The sequence below is a fragment of the Stylophora pistillata genome, chromosome 14 (genome assembly GCF_964205215.1).
Source record: "Stylophora pistillata chromosome 14, jaStyPist1.2, whole genome shotgun sequence".
In the NCBI taxonomy this organism is placed as follows: Eukaryota; Metazoa; Cnidaria; class Anthozoa; order Scleractinia; family Pocilloporidae; genus Stylophora; species Stylophora pistillata.
The window spans coordinates 20,240,829-20,262,346 of record NC_142532.1 but is presented as its reverse complement, the minus strand read 5'-3'; the positions used below and the strand labels follow the sequence as shown (position 1 = coordinate 20,262,346).

The following is a 21,518-nucleotide window of genomic DNA, read 5'->3' as shown; positions in this document are numbered from 1 at the left end:
CTACCTTGTCCCCAGTCTCCAGAAGAGCTCGTGTCACGGCGTTCTCTGCCGAATAGGTAAACACACATGATGTTCTGCTTGGAGATTTCGAAGTTTGCAGCGCATTTTTGACCGGGAAAAAAATAATATTGATGCCTGTTATTCCGGAGAAATGGGTTATAGGTTTGCACGAAAAGCACGGACGTAATGTTACACTTTCTAATGGCAACCGTAGGGCTGCCAGGGAAGGCGATACCTACGATCATGGAATGGTATTTAGCGATCGACCTTTGCATATTGGGGAGATTTTTCAACTCAAAATTGAAGAATTGGAATCAAAATGGGCTGGATCTCTGGTATGTAAAGGTAACATGAATTTTAAAGGACAACCAATGACTAATTTTTAATTATTAAAAACTCACTGAGAGGTGGAAATATCGTGAGAATTTCATGCTAATTTCTGAATTTCCTTTGAATAGCGTTGTATTGTAAAACTTCGATGAGGTGAGCTCTAGATGCAGATGTTTCTATGTTCGATCCTTGAATTTGTTTAGTTTTCCTTGCTTGATTATCTGCGGGAAATATCTTAGGTCTAGTAATATACCAGAGTCTTATCTGTATAGTGATCAGCTTGAATGCTGAACAAGTCGCACAATTATGATATAAACTTTTCTTTTATGTTAACTTTTTCCTCTTCAAGTGTACTACCTAATTTATATTTCACTTTCCCTCATTTTTGAAATCGAAAGACAAAATATTTACATATACCAGATTTCATAATTTATTTTTTTTTGTGGAACTGTCTTGTTGTTTTATCTAGATATAAAAACCAACTGCATACAAATTAAAGGAATGAGAAGTCTGGGTCTGTTTGCAGTCTTCTCATCATCATCATCATCATCATTTTTTATATTATACAGAGATTTGGAATAACAACAAGCAATCCTAACTGCCCCTCCACAAATATAGTACGAGCGGCAACAGATTTGTTTACGTCTGATCATCAGGATTACTGGATGTTGTCTGGAACTCGTATCCACAATGGCGAGATAGAAAAAGAATATAATTTTAGTATTCACTCGCTCAAAGTTAATGATGTTTTAGGAGTTCAAGTGACTAGCAATGGAAACTTGAATTATTATGTTAATGGACTCAATCAAGGAGCAGCTATGACTCAAATACCTGTAAAAAAGGACATTTATGCTGTATTTGATGTTTATGGAAGGACAAAGCAGGTCTCTGTGAAGTACTTTGGAGGTAGGAAATGAATACTGGATAACTTATCTTACAGTGAATGATTTAAACTTGGAACTAACATAAGTTAAGGGTCATTGGGGGTTCTGAACAAGACTATACCTAAAAAAATCAGTAAATACCACAACATTACCCAAAAAAATCACTAAATATGGCTGTACTTCAATAACAAGTCAAAACCCAATGTCATGCAGAAAGAACTACTCTGTATGTTATGTTTATAGCAAGTAACGCAGGAAGAACAATTAACAATTTCTTAATAAACGTTACATCAGGTAATTGTCACTTTCAGCCTGTTTCTGAAACAATTGGAAACTGGAAAAAAGGTTGAGAAAAGAGTAGAAGACTTGGAGGATAATTTTCAATACCATCCAAAATGCTTCAAAAAACCGAATCTGCAGGCTCAGAGAATACCACAATAAAGCAATTCAAGACTACAATTACCTAGTAAATAGCGCAAAAAAATTGTCCAATACCGCTGAGAAGCTAGTCTCTTAGGGGTTAAAGGGATAAAAAGAAAGAAAGGTTTTCTGTGTTACTAAGTGGTACTTTAGTAAAATTGTGTTTCTGTTTTGGGTTGTGTGTGCTCATTTTAGCAGAGGAGACTAAGATAAAGCAGTCAATTTACCAAAAGCTTGGAGATGGGATGGAGATGTAATGCTCATGCATATAATTGTGGGCCCAGTTGTTTAAAGGGTAGTGTTCTCCAACTGTCTATCCGCCATCTGTTGGATTAATGTCAAAAAAACATATTGCACTATCCACTGGATGGAGATTTATCAAATGGATAGGGTCATCCAGCCTTTGAGCAATTAGGGCCTGGATTTCAGAATTTCAGAGGTTGATATCTCTGTTTATATGGCTGTGTCTCACGAGGACTGGCAACTACCAAATTCATGAATTTGATTGGCTGAAATCAATATTGAAAACAGTCTAGATTTTCCCTAGACCGGCATCTAGACCGGTCTAGAAAAAAAGGTACAAAGAATGTAAAAAATTGGCATATAAGACACAGCCATATAATAAACATCTTATTAACCAAGCTAGGTCAGTCTGTATGGGAGAATCTTGACCTCAGTTGCTGGTACAGACCTCACTGTGTTCGACCTGTACTGGTGACCTCGGTCAAGATTCTCCCATACAGACCTCCCGTTTGGTTAATAAGAACTAAATAACATTTTTGTATCTTTTTTTTTCCATATAGTGGCAACTCTAGAAGAAATCTGCAAGGCTGAAGTATTGAAATGGGTAAAGGATACAGACAAGCTTTTAGAATTACCTATTCCAAAGATTCTTATAGACTTTTTACAAGAGTAATGTTATAGGTATATTTAATAATAGTGCAGATAGTAAATTGTATAGACTGTTCAATGGAAAAAAGTAAACTTTAGACAGTCTCATTACTTCATTTGTAAGTAACTGTTTGCTTTTTTCCAGTCAGATCACTGGTCGTCTCAAGATATGAAGTTTATTGTCATTTTTTTGCGAGGAAAAATTTCTTTTCTATACTTTTATTGATAAGCATATTTGTCTTAAGTAAACATCACTCTATAGGTTTGTTGGTTTATTGCAGTTATTTGAAGTTTTTTTTTGTTTCAACACCCCCCCCCCCCCACCCCACCAAAAAAAAAAATCTTTGGAATAACTTTTCTAGATGACTTCATTTTTTTTAATTGTTTTATTAGTTCTTAGAATCTTGCAGGTTGTTGTTATAATGCCCTGGCATACAAAGTGACAAACTGTCCTGGATAGAATTGAAATAAAGCAGCATCTTGTTGACTGCACTTGAGTCATTAATTTTGTAAAGTGTCATTTCTGTTGAAGACTACTATTAAAAACAATGTACAGTAATGACATGTTCACAACAGTTTCATCCGGGTTACTGTTCTTACTCACTTGAACAAACCCTTTAAACTTCTTAATCCCTAAGAGTGACCAGCATCTAATTTCTCCCAACAGTATCACCCCTGAATCACACTCTAAGGTCATGAGAGTAAAGGAAATGATCGGCAACTGAACAAGCTCTTGATTGTTAAACAAATTCTCCTTGTCCACACCCAAGGGAATGTATAGAGAACAGTATGGAGAATATGCATACTGACATGAGGGTGTAAAGGGTTTAAAAAATGCCCCATCAGATTAAGTGCTACATTTGGTTGAGTTGAAACCTTCCCCCCCTCTACAAACACAGCGATATCATTAATGTCTTTAGTAACATAAAGGAAACACTATTTTCTCAGTTCATACTGCAAGTTATGGAACCTTGTTTTTATTTGCTCTGATTTATGACCCCTGCACTTTGGGCTTGGGGCCTGTTTCTCAAAAGTCCCGATAACTTAACCTGCTCATAAATTGTTCTGTTTTCATTCAAGATGGGGATTTCAAAAGTTTTGAGAATTATACATTAAAACTATCAGCTAAAGAAACAAAGAGGATTGGTTTGGGTGCCAGAACCTGCTTCCCTATCCTTAAAACATTGATTTTAGAACATGGCTTCAGGCCATTAAGTTACTGGGACTTTCGAGAAATGAGCCTCTGGTCAGGAAAAGCTTGGTCCGTAACTGCAAACACAGTTAGTGAGAGGTATCAAATCTGAACTGAAAAAAAACAGATCTGTAACTTGCAATTCATACCTCAAACTTGGTAACTGAAAGGTATTTATTTTATCTGTTGAAAGCTGTCAGTAACTACCCATACCCACCTAATTTACAATACTAAGATTTTATCTGGATTGTTAGCAATAGCCCCCAAAAAACATCAATTTAATTTCAATTGTATCATGTTTGTTACAGACTTTTCAGTGTCATACCCTCCATACAATACCAACAAGAGAGTGTGAGTAGTTCATTTTCAGTAGATGCTGACATTTTTGTTCCGTTTGCATCCTGTCTTTCAGTTCAGTGTATGGTTTGTGGTTTTCACGCAGTAGGACTTCAGATCACAGACTCAAGCTCATATGGCTTAATTGTATTTTAAGAAAACAGGTAACTCTCCACCATACAAGCTGAGCAAACATCATGTAACAAGTATATTCCCCTTGTTAATCTTTTAACTCCCAAGATCTAAATGTTAATTTGCCCCTCTAGATGCTACACATTTCCTTGTAATTAAGTTCTTGGTGTTAGATTAAGATAACAACTTCTATGGGATAAGTTTGAGTATTCTCATTAACTGCTTGGTGGACAATGTAAAGATATTGTTGGGAGAAGGTATGAATTATGTTAATAACACCAAACAGACATCTATAGATTTAAGGGGAGGGGGTTAAAAGCTGAAGCACATTACAAGAGGAGAGGGACCTATTCAGAGCTGGAAGAAAGAAAAGTAAAGGCAAAATTTCAAGTGGATCCAATCTGCAGAGGTGCTTACACCTAATATCTTTATTCTCTGCAATTTGCACAAGGTACCTTTTTAGTAGGCATAGTTCAACCAACCAGAACAACTTTGAAAATGATTCAATAGAGTGTTGTACTGAGAAAAGATAGTGGGTTAAAGATCAGTTCTAATAGCCTCTATTCATATTTTTTATGCGAGTACTCGTGAGGAATGTGAGGCGGATCAAATTGTACTAACATGGAAGGGAACTCCGCGAAGCAGCCAGCTCACAGATGTTATTTCATGGTTGCTAAAAAGGAAAAACCTTGCTAAAAAGAAAAAATCTTCTGCAGGTCGTCTTCCTTGACATGTGGCTCGGCTTTTGCCACTGGTGACCCTAAGAACAATTTGGGTCCCGCTATGTCCATAAAAAATTTATTAATTTCCTAAATCGTTTGGAAGGAGGCCACTTTAACAAAATTAAACCAAGTTTTATGATGACAAGTAATAACGTAAGAACCTCTCTTTGACTTTTGGGTTATTGTGGTTTTTACTTACAGTGGTGATGCGTCAGAGACAAACTGAATGTTTTAACATATAGGGCACGTGATTTCCAATAGGGAAACTATTTTATCCAGAAACGCAACAAATAAAGTGTGCTTTCCATCAAAATGGCGTAGCAATCTAGAAATTAAAAAGTGTAACATCACTCGGAAATGATTTTAAACCGTCCGCTTGAAGAGATTAGAAAAAGATGATTAAAACGGTTTGATCACTTTTGTTACTGAACTCAACGATAAAAATCTTGCGTTATGGTTTCTGCTTTCTCAAGTGTGAAGACCACCCGACACGTAATTCAGGTCACGCGAAGGCATAGAAAATAAACATGTAAATATCCAGCGAAATCCAAATGAAAATAATTTGACAATAGAGAGATTTTTTTCGTCTAAAAGCAGGTTTTTATCTCAAATTTACGTGCTGTGGCTAATGAAGGAGTTCGTGGTATGTAACATACACAAAGATTATTGATTTCCTTCTATCAGCATACTGCGTGAATCAGTGTATCACACACACTAATTTTGAACAAAAGGCTCATTGTTGTAAATAAATCATAATTCGCCTTACAAATTTTGATCTTGAAAACAGAATTGTATGTTTTGGTAAGGTGGTATCTTCTTATTTGTAAGACGATCAACTGTGATTGGAACAAAGAACCTAATACTGTACGTAAACACAGTAGGTGTCTTGCAAACTCAGCTGACATGATAACCAGGCTGGTAAGGAGAAAATAATTATCGAATAAATTATATCGAGTTTTTTTCTTTTGAAAATGTTACATGGCGAATAAAAATTTCCTCAGATCATTTTAAATAATTGTTTCCAAACTCTGTAGAATGTTCAGATACAAGAAAGCAACGATTACCTGTGGGGTTTGGAAATTAATAATTCATGTGGTATTGATCGAATTAAATACTCTTATCATTTACGAGAAAGGAGAATTACTCTATCAATCAAAGCGGGAAGTTTTTTTGGTCTCAGCAATAGTAAGTTAGACCGCTTACACCGGTAGCGATATCCCCGCACAAAATGGCGAAGAAAGGCTCCGCGAAACAAGGTTCGTAAAATTCCCCTTTACTCGGAAACAGGAGCGTATTCTCAGAAAACTTGGAGCAGAAATTTGAAACCATATTTCATTTCGTTTGCTAGGAAAGGACTTCTTCGACACTCGAAGTGGACGAGTTCATGCAGACTTGAATTTCGCTGAACGTAGTTCCGTAAGTGCTAAGACAGAAGTAAGTTCTTTGTCAGTCACCATATTTGGCTAACCCGTGAATAAATCTGAATGTGTTCTATGCTTCTTACGTTTACATGTTGCTGTCATTTCAGATTGGCTTCATCCGCGAAGCTTTCCCGTTACGGAGTAAAGATGACATAACCTTGGTTCTGCAGTCCTGTGATTACAACGTCGACGAAGCCATCGCTTGTTTTACGAACGGTGAGATTTATATTCCTTATCTTGAAGGAACAGCTTGAAACAGAGGCAGGGGAAAGTTTAAACGGGTAGTAATGTTTTGTAGTGAAACGGAGGGATTATTTTCCAAAAGCGAAACAAAACTTAGAAAGTTCAGTTGCTGTGGACACAAGAACACTCAGTTTCTACGCATAGAAGAATGTCAGATTCCAACGATTTTCGTCGACATGTTTTCATGTAATTCCTTGCCTTTCAGGAGAAGCAGATAATCTATTAAAGGAATGGAATACCCAGGGAAGAAAGTCAAAAGTAAGAAACTGAAATAACTTTTTACCGCTTTATTAAGTAATTTTTTCAGGTTTATGAATAATTTTTGTCACGTCACTGCGATGTGAAAGTTTGTATTAAATATTTAAATGGGTCACTTGATATCTAAGCTCAAATGAATTCCAAGACGATTTCCCTCTGCAGTTATGGATTCTTGTCTCTGTTTTTTTTTTTTTTCTAAATTTGTTGCGTAGATTTTTCAGCATTTCTCTGCCAATAAAGTGCCCCAAACCAAAGTGAAACGTAGGTCACTTGAGGTATTCGCTTTTTTCTCTACTGGAAAATCTAGGTGTCTTGAAAGGCGCATTACTCTCGCTTGGAAGAAATCTAAACCGCCATGTAATCTTGTGCCATCGATAATCTACCTGCGTCTCAGGATACACCGATAAAAGTTTCGTGTTTCGCACGATCGAAGAAAAAATTAGCCTCGCAAACTCGTTAACAGAACCAAGGTTTTCCATCGTCGGTAACTTCCGGTATCGGTTGAATTGCGAAATTACTGTTCCGCCGGGGCACTGAGGTAAAAATTCTATGGAAGAAATAGAAAACGAGTTATCACTTGAACTGTTTTTGCTAAAAAGGTTAAACTCAGCTTTTAAAAGGCAAGTTATAAAAATACATTCTAAGGCTCGTTTTTAAGAACCATATCGGTTTCTCTGGGGGAAATAATAATGGTTTCCTTTTGGAGAGTTTAGCATTTACGAGGTTATTAAATCTGGGTGCAGATTATCTCAGCTAATTGGCTTCTTCTGACAGATCATTCAAAAGGAAAAACACTGCTAAGAAAAAATTAAGACAGTTCTGAACACTATTTTGAAGGACTGTCCACATAAATATAGGCTGAGAAAAATTAGAGTTTTAGCCCTTGTCAAATAAATTTATAATTTTTCTGGCATGCAGGATTATCTAAAATTGCAAAATGTTTTGTTCAGAATCTGCTCTTTGTAGTCAGTCAGACTGGCTCCTTCCACCTCCTAGGGTTTTGCCAATGAATTAACATTTGTTTTGGCAAAAATTTTACTCCGCTCAGATCCAAGCAGGCATCTGTTTCAGGTCTCACAATTCCAACAACAATTCAAATTCAAATTCCAACAACATGACCATCATGGTTACTTTTTTTTTATCATTGTAAGGTCAATGTCAGGCCTGTGGAACAAATTTCAAAGCAGGAGACCCAGTAACAGCAGTAGTGTCTTAAAGAAGGCTGAAGTTAAACCTAGAGGCAACCTGTCTCCTAAATTTTGAAAATTGTTTGTTTTGTTTGGCACTTTCATTTAAACAAGTTGTAACTATACATATATTGGTGCTAGTGCCTTTGTCTTCTTTTTGCCTTTAACCCAATTTGATTGGCCAATCTGCTGTCATTGACAAGAGTGCAGATAATGTTGCTTGGATCAACTTGTCGTGGACTTTATTTCACGTTATTATTGTGGCATTAAACAAATTGATGGGGGTTTGATTTAGTCTGTACTCTTATTCACTGCGCTATTCGTCATCGCGAGGTCAAAATGTTGTGGACTCACGAAGGACTCGCAGTTGAAACCTAAAATTAAATCATTTTTAAATTGCAACTTTGCCCAAAAAAAATAGCTTTATGTCTTACTTTGACCTCATTGTAAGAAGGCTCAGGAAAGGGATGTCAGAGGTTATTTTAACTCACTATTATGTCACTTGTGGGGAAGAAAGGTAATAATCCCATATTTTCCTTCAGAACTTCAGTATGGTTATGGAGTTACTGAAGCTATGTGGCTTGTAATGGGAATCAAATTGAAGAATGAAATAGGGCACGAGGCCTTATCAAGTTAGTTTCCTTGTACTGACATCATATTCGACCGCTGCTAATGGTTTTTGAGCCTACAGTTTTACAGCTGCAAGAATGGAAAAAAGGCAAATTCAAATCAAATTTTTCGATAAAAACAAGAAGTGAGCAAAACTAACCATCAAGACTTTATCTTGCCCCTCTAAAGCTCACTAGAAATAAATGCAAAAAAATACCTATTCCAGGTTTCAGTTTCCCTTTAAATTTACCTTGAGTGAAATTATTATTTTCCTCGCAGAGTGCTAGGAAGAAAAGGAACAAGAAAAAGCAGGCAAAAATAAATGATCCAGAAACACCAGAAGTTGCCATGACAACACAGGACAGTGAGAATGTTTCACAGCTGAAGCAAAAGAGCCTTGAAGGTATTATCCATCTCATGTTAATGAAACAGATTTTCCAGACTTTCCAATGGAAATAAACATCATTCCAAATAACTTTGAACTTTAAAAAAAAAATTGATTTAGAGTAATAAAAGTACATATGATGCACGATCCTTGCAGTAGAGAGCGCTATTTATGCATAGCGAAAATCAGACTCAAAAAAAATCAGGCCTGTACGGGATTCGAACCATTGACCTCTGCGATACTAGTGCGGCGCTCTACCAATTGAGCTAACAAGCCAACTGGGAACAGGCCATTAAGTTGATTCGTAATAAACCCATGATGATAAATCAGATGCAATGAATATATGAAGTTCATATATTTGAACTGCGGTATTAGATATGTATGATGCACGATCCTCGCAGTTGAGAGCACTATTTATGCAATAGCGAAAATCAGACCCGAAAAAAATCAGGCCTGTACGGGATTCGAACCACTGACCAAAATACATGAGCTTCATATATTCATTGTATCTGATTTATCATCACGGGTTTATTACGAATCAACTTAATGGCCTGCTCCCAGTTGGCTTGTTAGCTCAATTGGTAGAGCGCTACACTAGTATTGCAGAGGTCAGTGGTTCGAATCCCGTACAGGCCTGATTTTTTTTGGGTCTGATTTCCGCTATTGCATAAATAGCGCTCTCTACTGCGAGGATCGTGCATCATACGTATCTAATACTGCAGTTCAAAATATATGAACTTCATATATTCACTGTAAGTAATAAAAGTATTGTGTCTAGGGGTGAGGTTAGTTACATGGTCTCTGTGGTTTTTGTACCCTTGTAGAGAAATAACTTTGGGATGAACTTTTCTTGTATTCCATTTCTTGTTTTCACTGCGTCATGCTAGAGGCCCCCTGTTCAGATCTTCTCCCTGTTCATGTTACTCAATCTTTCTTACTCTTTGTTGCCTGTCTGTCTGATGTTGTTATAAATTAAAATGTGAGGACACTTTGATCTCTTTTTGGAAAAAAGTTGTGAAATTTTGATCTGGAATCTTGTTTTTCCCAGATGCACCTGTTACATCCAAAGAAGGTTACAAGAAGCCAACGCATGCTGAATCAACCACTCTGAAATGTGCTCCCCAATCTGTGGGCCCACTGCATCTTCAGCCACCTTTACCATCTAGCACTGAAGTCTCCCTTCCATCCTCCAACTGTGACCAACCGGTAGATTCTTCACAAGATACTCAGACTACCTTGAAACATACACCAGGTTGCTCTAGTCAGACCAACCATTCAAATTTAAAGTTTGAAAGGATGATTTCTTCTGGTCCCGATGCCCTCAAGAAAACTGTTAAGGATCTGCAGCGCTCTAGTGTTTCACTTCCACGTTTTCAACTTCTCTTGGAGGAGGTAAATAGTCTAAATCCCTAAACTCCCTGAAGTGATCAACATGTAACTTCTCCCTATAATATTGTCAAATTATTCAGCAAACAGTTAAGGAGAATACTCAAACTTATCAGGTAGAGGTTGTCCTCCTGATCTAACCCCAAATTCTTGTAACTAATTTACAAGGAAATGTGTAACAAATAGTGTGGAGAATTAACAATTGAATCATGAGAGTTAAAGAGTTAAATGAAAGAGCTTAAGGACATACACTTTTGAAATGCAAAGGGTGGTAAGATGCATACTTTAACAAGTTAAAACTTCAAGCCCCTTATCTCAAGAATTTCTGTTCTTGAGATACCTAACAACCAATTATTAATTTAAAAACACCTTTAATTCAAAGATCCATCAGCACATTTTTCTCTTGTAGGGGATTTTTTAATTTTCATCACTGAAATGCTTGACAGTGGTCTTAAATTCTTTTCCCAGGAATGTGAAAAGTCCTCTAAGTCAATTTCACAGATATTTCAAGAGTTACGGCAATGGTGAGTTAGGTTACAAATGCCTTTGAAAACTTTTGTTTGTTGATGTAATCATTGCATAATATATTAATAGAACTTTTTAGTTGTAAATTGGTAATTAAAAACTGACAGATTTTCTTATAAATTTTACAAAGTTTGAATGACAGGGAAGCTCACCTTCTTGGACAAATGACTGAATTTAAAAAGCAGGCAGGTTAGTTGGTTAAATTTCGTGGCATAGTGTGGACTTAGTGATCAGCATGGTTTTCTTGCAGATGATGAAATGATTGTTAAATGTGTCAGCTCAATCAGAGACTACTGATACCCGCTAACTCTCCTGGTTTTCGTGGCAGTCTCTGAGTTTTTCATTTAATCTCCTGGTCTCTCAGTTAGAGCACCAAATCTCCCAGGAAATTCCTACCATGGCTTTTTTCAATTTATTTTCAATAATTTTGTTGTTTTCAAGATGTAAAAAAATTTTTAGTGCTCTAATTTATGCTGTCCTTGATCAAAAAAAGTAAAACAGAGCAATCAAATTGGTATACATTTAACAAGTATCATAATTGGTGAGAATTCAACCAATCCAATTACACAATACATGATAGAAATTTGGTGTAGTTCAGGTTATCATGCGTGGTTTACATCGGTCGAATTGAGGATGGCCAGCATAAATTTCGGTTCACTGCAAAAAGAATTCTTAGGTGCCCTTCCCTCAGGTTTTGAGGGAATGACATTCTTTCAATGCAAAAACTTTTAGACATCTCCAGATTTTCGTACTCTGGGGGGTGGCAGGTGTGACTACTTGTGAAAAAACCTTAAGTTTGACCCCCCCGGGCTGAGTGATTAGCATGTAATTTCTCCCAACAATATCACCCCCAAATCACACATTTAATTTCTGAGAAGAAAGGAAATGATCACCATCTAAAGACATTCTTGATTGTTAATTTAAAAATTGTCCTTAGCAGCACTTCAGGAAATGTAAAGGGAACATTGTGGAGAATATGCATGTTGATGCAAGGGTGTAAAGGGTCAAGAGGGAACAATGGCTGACATGTGCTGTAGAATAGTCCATAATAGTAAAAATTTGAACTATCATTATCAATAGTAATTGGTAAATACTGACCCTGTGATAAAGGGTTAAAGTTTCTAAAGAAACTGTGGTGCTGCATCAGTGGAGATAACAAGGTAATTTGGTTATAGTGAAGGGCTAACGCTCGAAACGTCAGCTTTAACTCGCTATGGTGGCCAATTTACAATTTCAACTTAGATGATATAACCAAACTCCCTGTGATAGTTTTTGAAAACATTTCTGACTGTTTGCAGTTGAATTGTTGGAACAGAGACAGGAAAATGCAGCAGCATTAAAACTAAAATCTGACCGAGTGGGGGGGATGCCGGAGAATGAAGTTACACAATTAAGGAGTGAAATTAAGGTGAGATTAGAGTAGCAAACTGAATAATCATGAGTTACCAGGACAGAATTTCTCCTTACAATATCAATACAATAGGGAGCTTAAGCAACCACGACGGTGACGGCAACGACGACGTGGAAAAACAAGAGATCTAATTGGCAGAACAATAGCTCAGCACATGCATTTTGAAACTTTGTACATTTCTTAGCCGAAACCGCGATGGCAAATTATTTTCATTTTCATTTGGAACTCAATGCTACTTTTATATGTTGTGCTGAAGCTGAGCTGTGGCGCCATACGAGACGGTAAGCTCCTGCAGCCAGGTTTGAAATTCTAACTAAGAGTAGAAATTCATTTTTTAATCTGAGTCTTCCTTGGCGTTGCTGTCCTGACTGCTTAAGGTCCCTAATATCAAGCAGACAAGTGACGAGAATAAAGAAAACTTTCAATCGGGGGAATATTGGTTGATCCAATACCAATTTCTCCAAACTAACATCATAAGAACTGTATGGCAGACAGTATGGAGAATTACTGAGTGTAAGGGTTAAAAAAATTAGGTAGTTCATGCCCCTCCCCCCCCAGCTTTAACAAGGTATGAGGATATGAACAACTTTTTTTGCGAGCAAAACTGAGTTTAAATGGTGCGAGTAACAAAAATGGTCTGAATGCCTGCCTTCACAATTTTCACACTTCTTTTTTTTTTCCCTACTTTTTTTCTTTTTTTCTTTTGTGGAGGCGGTATGGCTGAGTGGTTAGGGTGCTGGACTTGTAATCCGGTCTCCTGGGTTCAAGTCCTCCACCCTGCCACTCACTGGATTTGTCCTCGGTTGCCCCTAGTTCAACTCCTTGGCTGCGCTCTGTAAATAGCCCACGGGTCTGCCTCCTGCCAGTGGGAATTTTCAAGTACTTAGTCTACATTGTGACTGAAAAGCCCTAGGGGGGAGCTTCAATTAACGTTTTTTGTTTTTTTGTTTTTTTTTTTTAATCTTTTTCTCTTTGGCAGTTGAATCTGGTGACATAAATGAGTGTAAAAACTAATTCTTTAAGGCAGTGGGCTTGAGTAGTTCTCGAACATAGTTGATGTCTCAGTAAGTAAAGTTTATTTATTGTTTACCACTTTTACTAGAATTTTGTCACTGAACGTAAAATTGATGAGGAGCTTGCCAGAACTACTCGTTTTGTGGCAGACAAGGATCAGTTGTTTTCAATGATTGCCAATTTTGGTGCAGGTAAGAAATGACTTGATTTTCTCAAGCGTATAATTATGTTCTTGATTTGTTGGTTAAGAATGCTCATTTACGAATAGATTTAATTGTTTCCCCAGCTCCAGTACATGTAGTTCTCACTAAACTCTATATATATCCACAATCAGCTTAGCCAACCTTTTTGCATATGTAACAAATCAACAGTGGTTAGCATTGTCTGTACTCTAAGTGACAATGCAATTAATCATCATACTTGTCAAAATGTTGTAGTCTTGTGCAGTGCAGCCAAGTGAGTCTGCAACAAATTCTAGCCACTGTGATGAGAAATGTGGTTGACAGTAAGAAAACAGACCAGGCTTAACAACTCTCAATATGTTTTTTACCACAATAACAACAAATAAAATGATTCTTTCGGTCATCGTGACACAGTGGGTGACAGCAACATTAGGGACCCTACGCAATCAGGATGGCAATGCCAAGGAAGACTGCGATTAAAAAAATTTCTACTCTTAGTTAGAATTTAAAAAATGGTTGCAGGAGCTTACTGTCTTATACGGCGCCACAGCTCAACTTCAGCATGACGTATAAAAGAAGCGTTGAGTTCCAAATGGAAATGAAAATAATTTGCCGTTGTTGTTTTGCATAGGACGGCTAAGAAATGTACAAATTTTCAAAACGCACGTGCTGAGCTATTGTTCTGCCAATTAGATCTCTTGTTTTTCCACTTCCTCGTTGCCGTCGCTGTCATGGTTGCGTAAGGTCCCTATTGTCGGTATTCCTTTTGACAACTGCCAATTTTGGTAAAATTTACTATCAATAGTTGTTTTTATTCATTTGTATATTTGTGTCTTTTGTGTTCATTGATAGTTGTCCCTATTAAGAGTTGTTACAGCCCTGTGACATTAAACCCTCCATCACTGCCAAAGAAGAAAGTGGAAAGAAACAATGATGATAAAAAAATAGCAGCTGAAAATGTTTCTTCCCTCAAGCCACCCCAGCCACCAGCTCCTGCAAATACTAGTGCACCTGTTTCCACTTCCAGTGTGGAGAATTCTGTATCCTCACAGAAAACCCTCCAAGAAGTGGCAGAACTACATGCAAGGCTTCAAGCTGCCCTGCGGGATCAAGTAAGTTGGCAGTACTGAGAGGCCACATTGGTTGGGGCATGAGTATTCAGTATCTCATTAATTTTTGGCTTGAAAGTCCTGTATTCCATCAATTCCTGTAGTTTTAATTCCCCAATTCCACTTCAATATTCTGAAATCTCTATTTCAGATATCACATATCCTGTTAATTTTGTCCTCAAGTATCCTAAATCCCAACAAATGAATTTTTGACCCAAATATCCCATATCCCAATGATCTCTTAGAGGGCCTCTGTACTTCCATTTTTTTTTTCAATAAATTTGTGTCTGTTGAATAGAAGGATTACTTTATGTAATTTTCATGTTTTCTTTGTCAAACAGTTATGTTAAAGGTTTACTCTCATTTTTTGACTCACAGGGTTTGGCATCACCCAGTGAAGGGCATGTGGAAGGTACTTGATTATAGATGAATGTAATTTATTTATAAAATATTACAAACTTTTATAAAAGGGCAGAATCGCTTAAGGGTTAGTCTGCTGCAATCTAAGAGGAGAGGTTTGGCTGCAAGACTTGTCTTGTTTATTGTGTTGTGTTCTTGGGCAAGACACTTTAACTCATGATTCTTCTCTCTGCCCAGGAATATGAATATGTAACAATGATCTGTCATGGAAACCTGACAAAATGCTAGAGGGGGATAACCTACACTGGAGTTTGCTACAGAGACTAGGATAAGCTGTGTTATCTTGTGGGCTATTTAGCTTTAACTCTCGAGATCTCATTAGCAATTCTCCTATCTGTCTGCTAGACAATTCTTATGATGTTAGTAGGGAGAATTTGGTACTGCATCAACTAATAATCCCCCAATTGGCAATTTTCTTTATTCTCATCACTTGTCTGCTTGATATTGTATTGATATTGTAAGGAGAAATTCTGTCTTGGTCACTCATGGATGTTTAAGGGTTCAGTGAAGATGTTACTTTTCATCTCTTCATTAAGTTTGCACCTCTAGAAGTAAAAGTGTTAAATTTGTCACCTTTGTATGTGTTTGGGAAGAGAGAAAATAGTGTAAAACTTTCAGAGAAAAACAAAATTGTCACAGTGAAGATGTGATATGCAAATTCATTATTACTGGTGATGAAAATTGAACATGAGAAATAAGGGCTGGGTTTATGACCAGGGAACAAACCTATTGCTTTTCATTTTTTAGGACAAAAACAGGAAACACTTGATCAAAAGAACGACAAATCAAATTCAGCTTCACACACAACAGACAAACAGCAGACGTCACAGAATCAGCAAAGGAGGAGAGACCAGAATCGACAGCCTGAGAGGACCAAACAGAACCGTTCAGCAGAAACAAGGGGTGCAGTACAAGATAGGCAATATAATAACCAATCTAACAGGAATTCTAGAGGACCTTATCAGCGGAGTGCAAGACAAAGAAATCCTAGGTCTGAAATTCCAAATGAGAAGATGGAGAGGCCCAAGAATATAGACACTCCTGTAGCTCAGAAGACTGATCTTGCTCAGCAAAAAGTAGAGGCCGATGAAAGCTTGAAATCATCTGGGAGTAGCAATAAAGTTGTGTCACCACAACCCGAGTCTGTTAAGGGAGATGTACACTCAGGAAACAGAAATTCACAACCAAGAAACAACCAGAGAACAGGGCGGGGTGATGGGCCTCGCGGTAGGGACAGAAGAAGGGGTGGTAGAGGAGGAGGGGCAGAGGGTCCTAAGAGGAATGGTCCAGGAGAGAAGCTTGAAAATGGTCCCCTTAAAAATGATCCTGTTGATAAAGGTTCATTTCACAAGGAGGTTATGAAAACAGTCAGTGAAAAAGAGGATTGTGATTTAAAAAAGAGCACTAACAAGGAAAGTGGCACTACTGAAGAGACTGAGGAGGTAAAAAATGGAGCATCTTTACCCAACGGCCCTGTCTTGAATGGAATGGAAACACTCACAGACAGCAGTAACAGTCATAGTTCCAATGGTGAGCATGCCCATGTTCTAGAAAAAGAAGGAGTGAAGAAGGAAGAGGCACTACCTCAAAGAAGAGAAAGGCCATCAAGAAGAAGGGGCACACAAAGAAATAAGAAAGATGGGCCTGTCTCTGAGAAGCAGCTGAATGGGGCCAAATCAGCTGAAAATGGAACAGGGGAGGATCATGGCAAGGAAGAAGGTGTGGCTGATAATGAAATCCAGGAACAAACAGAGAATGTACAGAAGGAGAAACAGGAAATTAAAAGTGAGAATCAAAGCACACAGGAACTTCAAAAGGACATAGGTAAACCTGGAGCAGCGCGAGCCAATGGTTATATACCCTTGAAAGAAGTTAATGAGGTTAATATAGATAGATGACACTTAAATTCACACTGATTGCCATTAAATTATGCCTCTCTGTTTATAAAGTGAATAACTTGAAAATTGAATTCCTGAATTACTGTAAATTGTTTAGGTAGGAGTTGTGGTTCAATCAAAATAAGTGTTGAGTGTTGAAATTTTGTTCAAATTAGCTATTGGTCAGTTGTAAGTGTAATGGACCCTCTCTTCAAAGTTGCTTTTTGTTTTTACTGTTTTGACTTGTGTTAAATTATGTTCACAGTAGAATTTGATTAGCAAATGGAATGTTAGTGGATGAATCTTGCCTTTTTCCTACAGTCTTTGCAAAAGGAGCCTTGCAAATATTTTCTTTAGGGGATAAAACTTGGGTCTTGGCTTCTAGCTTACTAAAATGAATGAAACAACTTCAGTCTTCAAATATATAAATTCATCATAAATTTGCAGCCTCAGTGGGTATTTGACCAAATCATTAGTCAACCTAGAAACAGAAACAATCACAGAGCTTTTGTAAGGGGGAATTATTGTAATTCCATTTGTGCACAATCTATAAAAAAATCTATAACTCATGAATAGTAGAAGCAACTTGTGCAAAAAAAAAAAATGTTTACAATGCATCATAGTTTGTTTGTTACATCCCATTCACACCAAAGGTGGGGTTTGGGGGGAGGTAAGGTATGAAAGAAGTTGGTTATTTCATTTAAAGACTCAATTTAACCTTAAACATAAGTTGCAACTATAGCCTTTTCCAGGCTGTAAATGTGGTCTATAACAGGATAGTCACAAATAGCAAGGATAGGGTGTGGTCATAAAAAAAAAAATGCTTTGGACAGCTTACACCTATAACTTAAGAATCAATGTATAAATGAACGGGTTAATGTTCAGAGTGAATTTGAGCTCCAAGACTTTGTGGAATCCTAAGGGTTATTAGTACCACTCTGGCTTTTGGGCGTTTCAATTAATTTTGCATCTTCTCCTCTAAGGAAAGAGAGGTATTATTAAAAATATTTTCTCAACATAGTAACTGACACCTTGTGAGGAAGAATGCAACTGTTTTTATTGTAGCTAATGTTTTTACTCCCAGAATCTGATTGGTAATTCTCCCCACTGGCTGCCACAGGTTGCTTTGCAAATATGTTAAGAGAATTTGGTGTTGTATCAAGAACACCCCGTTTAGTTTGTCTACCATCTGTGTTCAGGATGGTTAAGGGAAATTGTGAAGAGAAGTTACTATTAATCACTTCTCGAAGTGGAAGGTTTGGTTTTACATCTCTTAACCCTTTATGCCTCAATATCAGTGTACATATTCTCCATTCTCTTCTCTATTCATTTCCTTTGGTACTGATAAAGAGAATTTGATCAACAATCAAAGCTCAGTTTGGCTAAAATATTCTTTACTCTTGTGGTCCTAGTGAGTGATGTAACAGTGTTATTGAAAGGACAAATTAGATGCTGGTCACTCAGGGTTTTATGGGTTAAATTGTTAAGTCACTGGTGCTTGAGTCACTCACAAATCATGACATGACTTTCTGGACCTGCAAAAGTTCAGACCAGAAGTTACGATAGTCAACACATTTTATTAATCACTGCAATTTACAACGGCAGTCTGTCGCACAAGATTTGTCGCGCAACGCTTCTCCTTTAATAAAAGAAAATGATTACGTGACAACTTCAGTCACGGCCAATATGAATATGCGCCAAAGTACACTTAATAAATACGATTCATTTATTGATAAAAATGCGTAAGCCTAAGTTGCAGGAGTACTACTTCTTAATCGAGGTTCCTCGTTGTAGTGGAATAAATAGAAAATCTGGTATATTCATACATACTCTGTATGGAAACAAAATTAATTTCATTGTATTTTCACCGGTGAAGCGGTTGTTACTGAGGTGGACGGTGCTTGTAAACATACGTTATTGGTGAATAAAACCGTTTGGAAAAGATATTTGTCCTCAATTTTTATTATTTTTTAAGATTTATTTGTTTGTTTACTTTTGCAACATCAGTCCTTCCTCGTTCTTAACGATCCTAAGTGTCAGCCAGCCTACTTCCATCTCCCTACCTCCCCTCGCTAGTGAGTCAGGCTTAACAAAGCTTTGTAGAGCGAGGGGAGGTTTAAAAGAGAGCCTGTAACAAACCGAGTAGAGCCTGGAACCTACTCTTCGGGACTACATACGGGACACGTTCTCCTAAGCGAGCTCTCTTTCGTCCTCCATGTTCAAAGGTTTGTGTTGTGCTACTACGTAGAAATCTATGGTTATCGCGTTAATTTTAGGCCATCGGTGCTAACTGAACGTCAAATCCGGTTTTTTATTTAACAGAAAACTAGAGGACAACAATATGAGAGACAAGGTAAGTACCGTTCACTCAATAAATACTAGTCTAAAGAACAAAGATGTCTTCTGAATGCATGAGGTTTGTTGCCACAATTTTGAATAACATATTGTTATTTTTCCGCTATTTCAGTGGAGGAAGAAGCGTATGCGAAGGTAAGTGCTGCTAATTTTCATGTTAATGATAACAATAACGTAATACCGTAGTTCTGTCTCGAGTCAATTGTAAAAGACATTTGCTCTCGCTTGAATCCAATCAAACTATATATTCAGTAGATGTGAGAGACATAGCGACATTGCACACGTCTCAGGTTACTGTTCTAGCTGTCGTTGTACCTAATCCCATTTAGAACGAACATTCGCAGTGCACCTCCATATAACACCTTGGCAAGTAAATTATGCTCTGTCACTCAGAAGGTACTTCTGTGAATATATTCCAATGACGATCGATTTTATCCTTATATTGGTGGCAAAATTCTACCCGAAGTCAACACATTTACAACTTTGCCTTCGCTGACTTGTTTAAAGATTGGTAGTCTTGATTGTGGAGCAATTTTTTGGTTTAAGGTCTAAATCAGCTGGACTGTTACTTAACTTGTAACAGGGTTTAAAGGGTCGGAAACATAAAGCTTAAGTTACAGTAAAATGTATGCAACAGAACCTTGATATAACAACACAATCCAGAAGCTCAAACGTATATGGATATCCTGATGTAACAGACAAATGTCAACACGTGACAAAAGACAAATGCAAAACTGACCAACATCAATCAAAATCCTCATATGAAGAATATTTAAATTAAAGTCGTTATCAACAACTTAAGTACAGTAGTCTGAACAGTGCAGGGCTCAGTTGTTCAAAGGCAGGGTTAAATTTTAATCCAGGTCTCTTTGTTTCTCTGTTCAAAAGCTGTATTGGGATAATTTTCCCAATTCTTTTAAGAGCATTTAATCATCAAATTGTAGACACATGGAATTAAACTGAATTTTCCTTCAAAGCTTTCAGATCTAACCCTGGGTTATTTTGACCCAGTCCAATACTACACAGTAGTGTTCCGTTGTTTAATACTGAACACACTGTTCATGTTCATTATGACAGTGAAAGAATTTTTGATTGGGCATCTAGATTAGCAATTTTAGTAGTAAATTGGTTTTCTGTTTGGTTGTGCTATTCATTAACCTTTTCATTGACATTTGACAAAGCCAGTTGCAATTGTTAAAATTTTGTTGACCCATTATGTTTCCAGTGCTGTAGCTACGTCCAGACCTGAACACTATACTTTAGCTTCATATAGACACAAAGCACACACATGCAAAAAAAAAAAAACAGCAGCAAAAATTATTAACCTTACCTCAATAGAACACATTTTGGTTGTTTTTCTGGAATTTCGTTAAATCAAGGTGTTCCATAAAACAAACCCTTGACATAGCAAACCAATTCCCCCAGTCCCTTGGCACTTAGTTAAATCAAGGTTCTACTGTACCATGCTCTCCAGTTTCTTCTAGGAAGTGACATAACTTTGTCTTCTGAGAATGTGAAGATGTTTAACTCCCTTGGAGTTGCTGGGAATAGTTAGTTTGAGGGGATTTTTGGATCATTGCAATGCTCCTTTTCATTTGCCACAGGCTGAAGCGTAAGCGAAGAAAGATGCGAGCAAGATCTAATTAGATACAGACTCTGCAGAAGGGATGGTGTTCAGCACATGTTCATATCCAGAACCCAGTTCCTGTGTGTGCTCAGACAGACATGATTGCTTTTAACCCATAACATTACCACAGTGGACTTGATTTGCTCCTTATGAAGGCAACAAGTTTTGCAAGAGAAGTTCCTGGATTTTCAACAGCACAATCTAAACTATGGAACATGTTGTTAGAGCATCAAGGACATGTTTTAATCCAATGGATACAGCTTGATAACTCCTGAACACTGCGATAGGTTCCATCATTCGGGACATGGTTATTCACTATCCCTCTGTTGAAATTTGTTTTCGTCTAGCATACAGTCATTAAAAGTAGCATTTGCTCCATTCTTTTGTGCAATTTCTGACTACATATGGCTTCCACAGGGCGTGAAATGGTTGGGGAACATAAACCATTTTAAAAAGAGAGTTCATTGTCATTTACTACGTGGCTAAAGTAAGGGTTAACTCTTTGCTCCTAACATTTGTATGAATTTCACCTACTGCATTACCCTACATGTAGTTGTGCCCTCCCCCCCCCCCCCCGTATCTCCTTAGTGGGGAAGGGTAGA

General features: G+C 37.4%; 2 protein-coding genes across 3 annotated transcripts; both read left to right on the top strand.

The window, feature by feature from the left end:
• The first annotated feature begins 26 nt into the window (after positions 1-26).
• LOC111336524 (neuralized-like protein 4) lies at positions 27-3,017 on the top strand. The gene is made up of 3 exons (XM_022942632.2): positions 27-335; positions 900-1,236; positions 2,438-3,017. The coding sequence occupies exons 1-3, from the start codon at positions 132-134 to the stop codon at positions 2,548-2,550; spliced, it is 654 nt and encodes a 217-aa protein (XP_022798367.1). The 5' UTR covers positions 27-131; the 3' UTR covers positions 2,551-3,017.
• Positions 3,018-6,035: 3,018 nt separating this feature from the next.
• On the top strand, positions 6,036-21,294 carry LOC111336522 (uncharacterized). 2 transcript variants are annotated; one of them, XM_022942630.2, is made up of 16 exons: positions 6,036-6,163; positions 6,256-6,323; positions 6,436-6,544; positions 6,777-6,829; positions 8,905-9,028; positions 10,059-10,402; positions 10,865-10,920; positions 11,052-11,110; positions 12,220-12,329; positions 13,435-13,537; positions 14,381-14,640; positions 15,016-15,049; positions 15,805-19,159; positions 19,257-19,287; positions 19,402-19,424; positions 20,894-21,294. In XM_022942630.2, the coding sequence occupies exons 1-13, from the start codon at positions 6,136-6,138 to the stop codon at positions 16,953-16,955; spliced, it is 2,499 nt and encodes an 832-aa protein (XP_022798365.1). In that variant the 5' UTR covers positions 6,036-6,135; the 3' UTR covers positions 16,956-19,159; positions 19,257-19,287; positions 19,402-19,424; positions 20,894-21,294. The 2 variants fall into 2 exon arrangements, with proteins under 2 accessions (XP_022798365.1, XP_022798364.1); XM_022942629.2 differs by having other exon boundaries at positions 6,256-6,341.
• The last annotated feature ends 224 nt before the right edge of the window (positions 21,295-21,518 follow it).

Coding starts and splice junctions, on each gene's coding strand:
- LOC111336524 (XM_022942632.2), top strand. CDS start 132: ATGCCTGTTATTCCGGAGAAATGGGTTATAGGTTTGCACGAAAAGCAC. Junction 336..899: donor CAAAATGGGCTGGATCTCTG/GTATGTAAAGGT, acceptor TATATTATACAG/AGATTTGGAATAACAACAAG. Junction 1,237..2,437: donor CTCTGTGAAGTACTTTGGAG/GTAGGAAATGAA, acceptor TTTTCCATATAG/TGGCAACTCTAGAAGAAATC.
- LOC111336522 (XM_022942629.2), top strand. CDS start 6,136: ATGGCGAAGAAAGGCTCCGCGAAACAAG. Junction 6,545..6,776: donor CATCGCTTGTTTTACGAACG/GTGAGATTTATA, acceptor CTTGCCTTTCAG/GAGAAGCAGATAATCTATTA. Junction 9,029..10,058: donor GAAGCAAAAGAGCCTTGAAG/GTATTATCCATC, acceptor TGTTTTTCCCAG/ATGCACCTGTTACATCCAAA.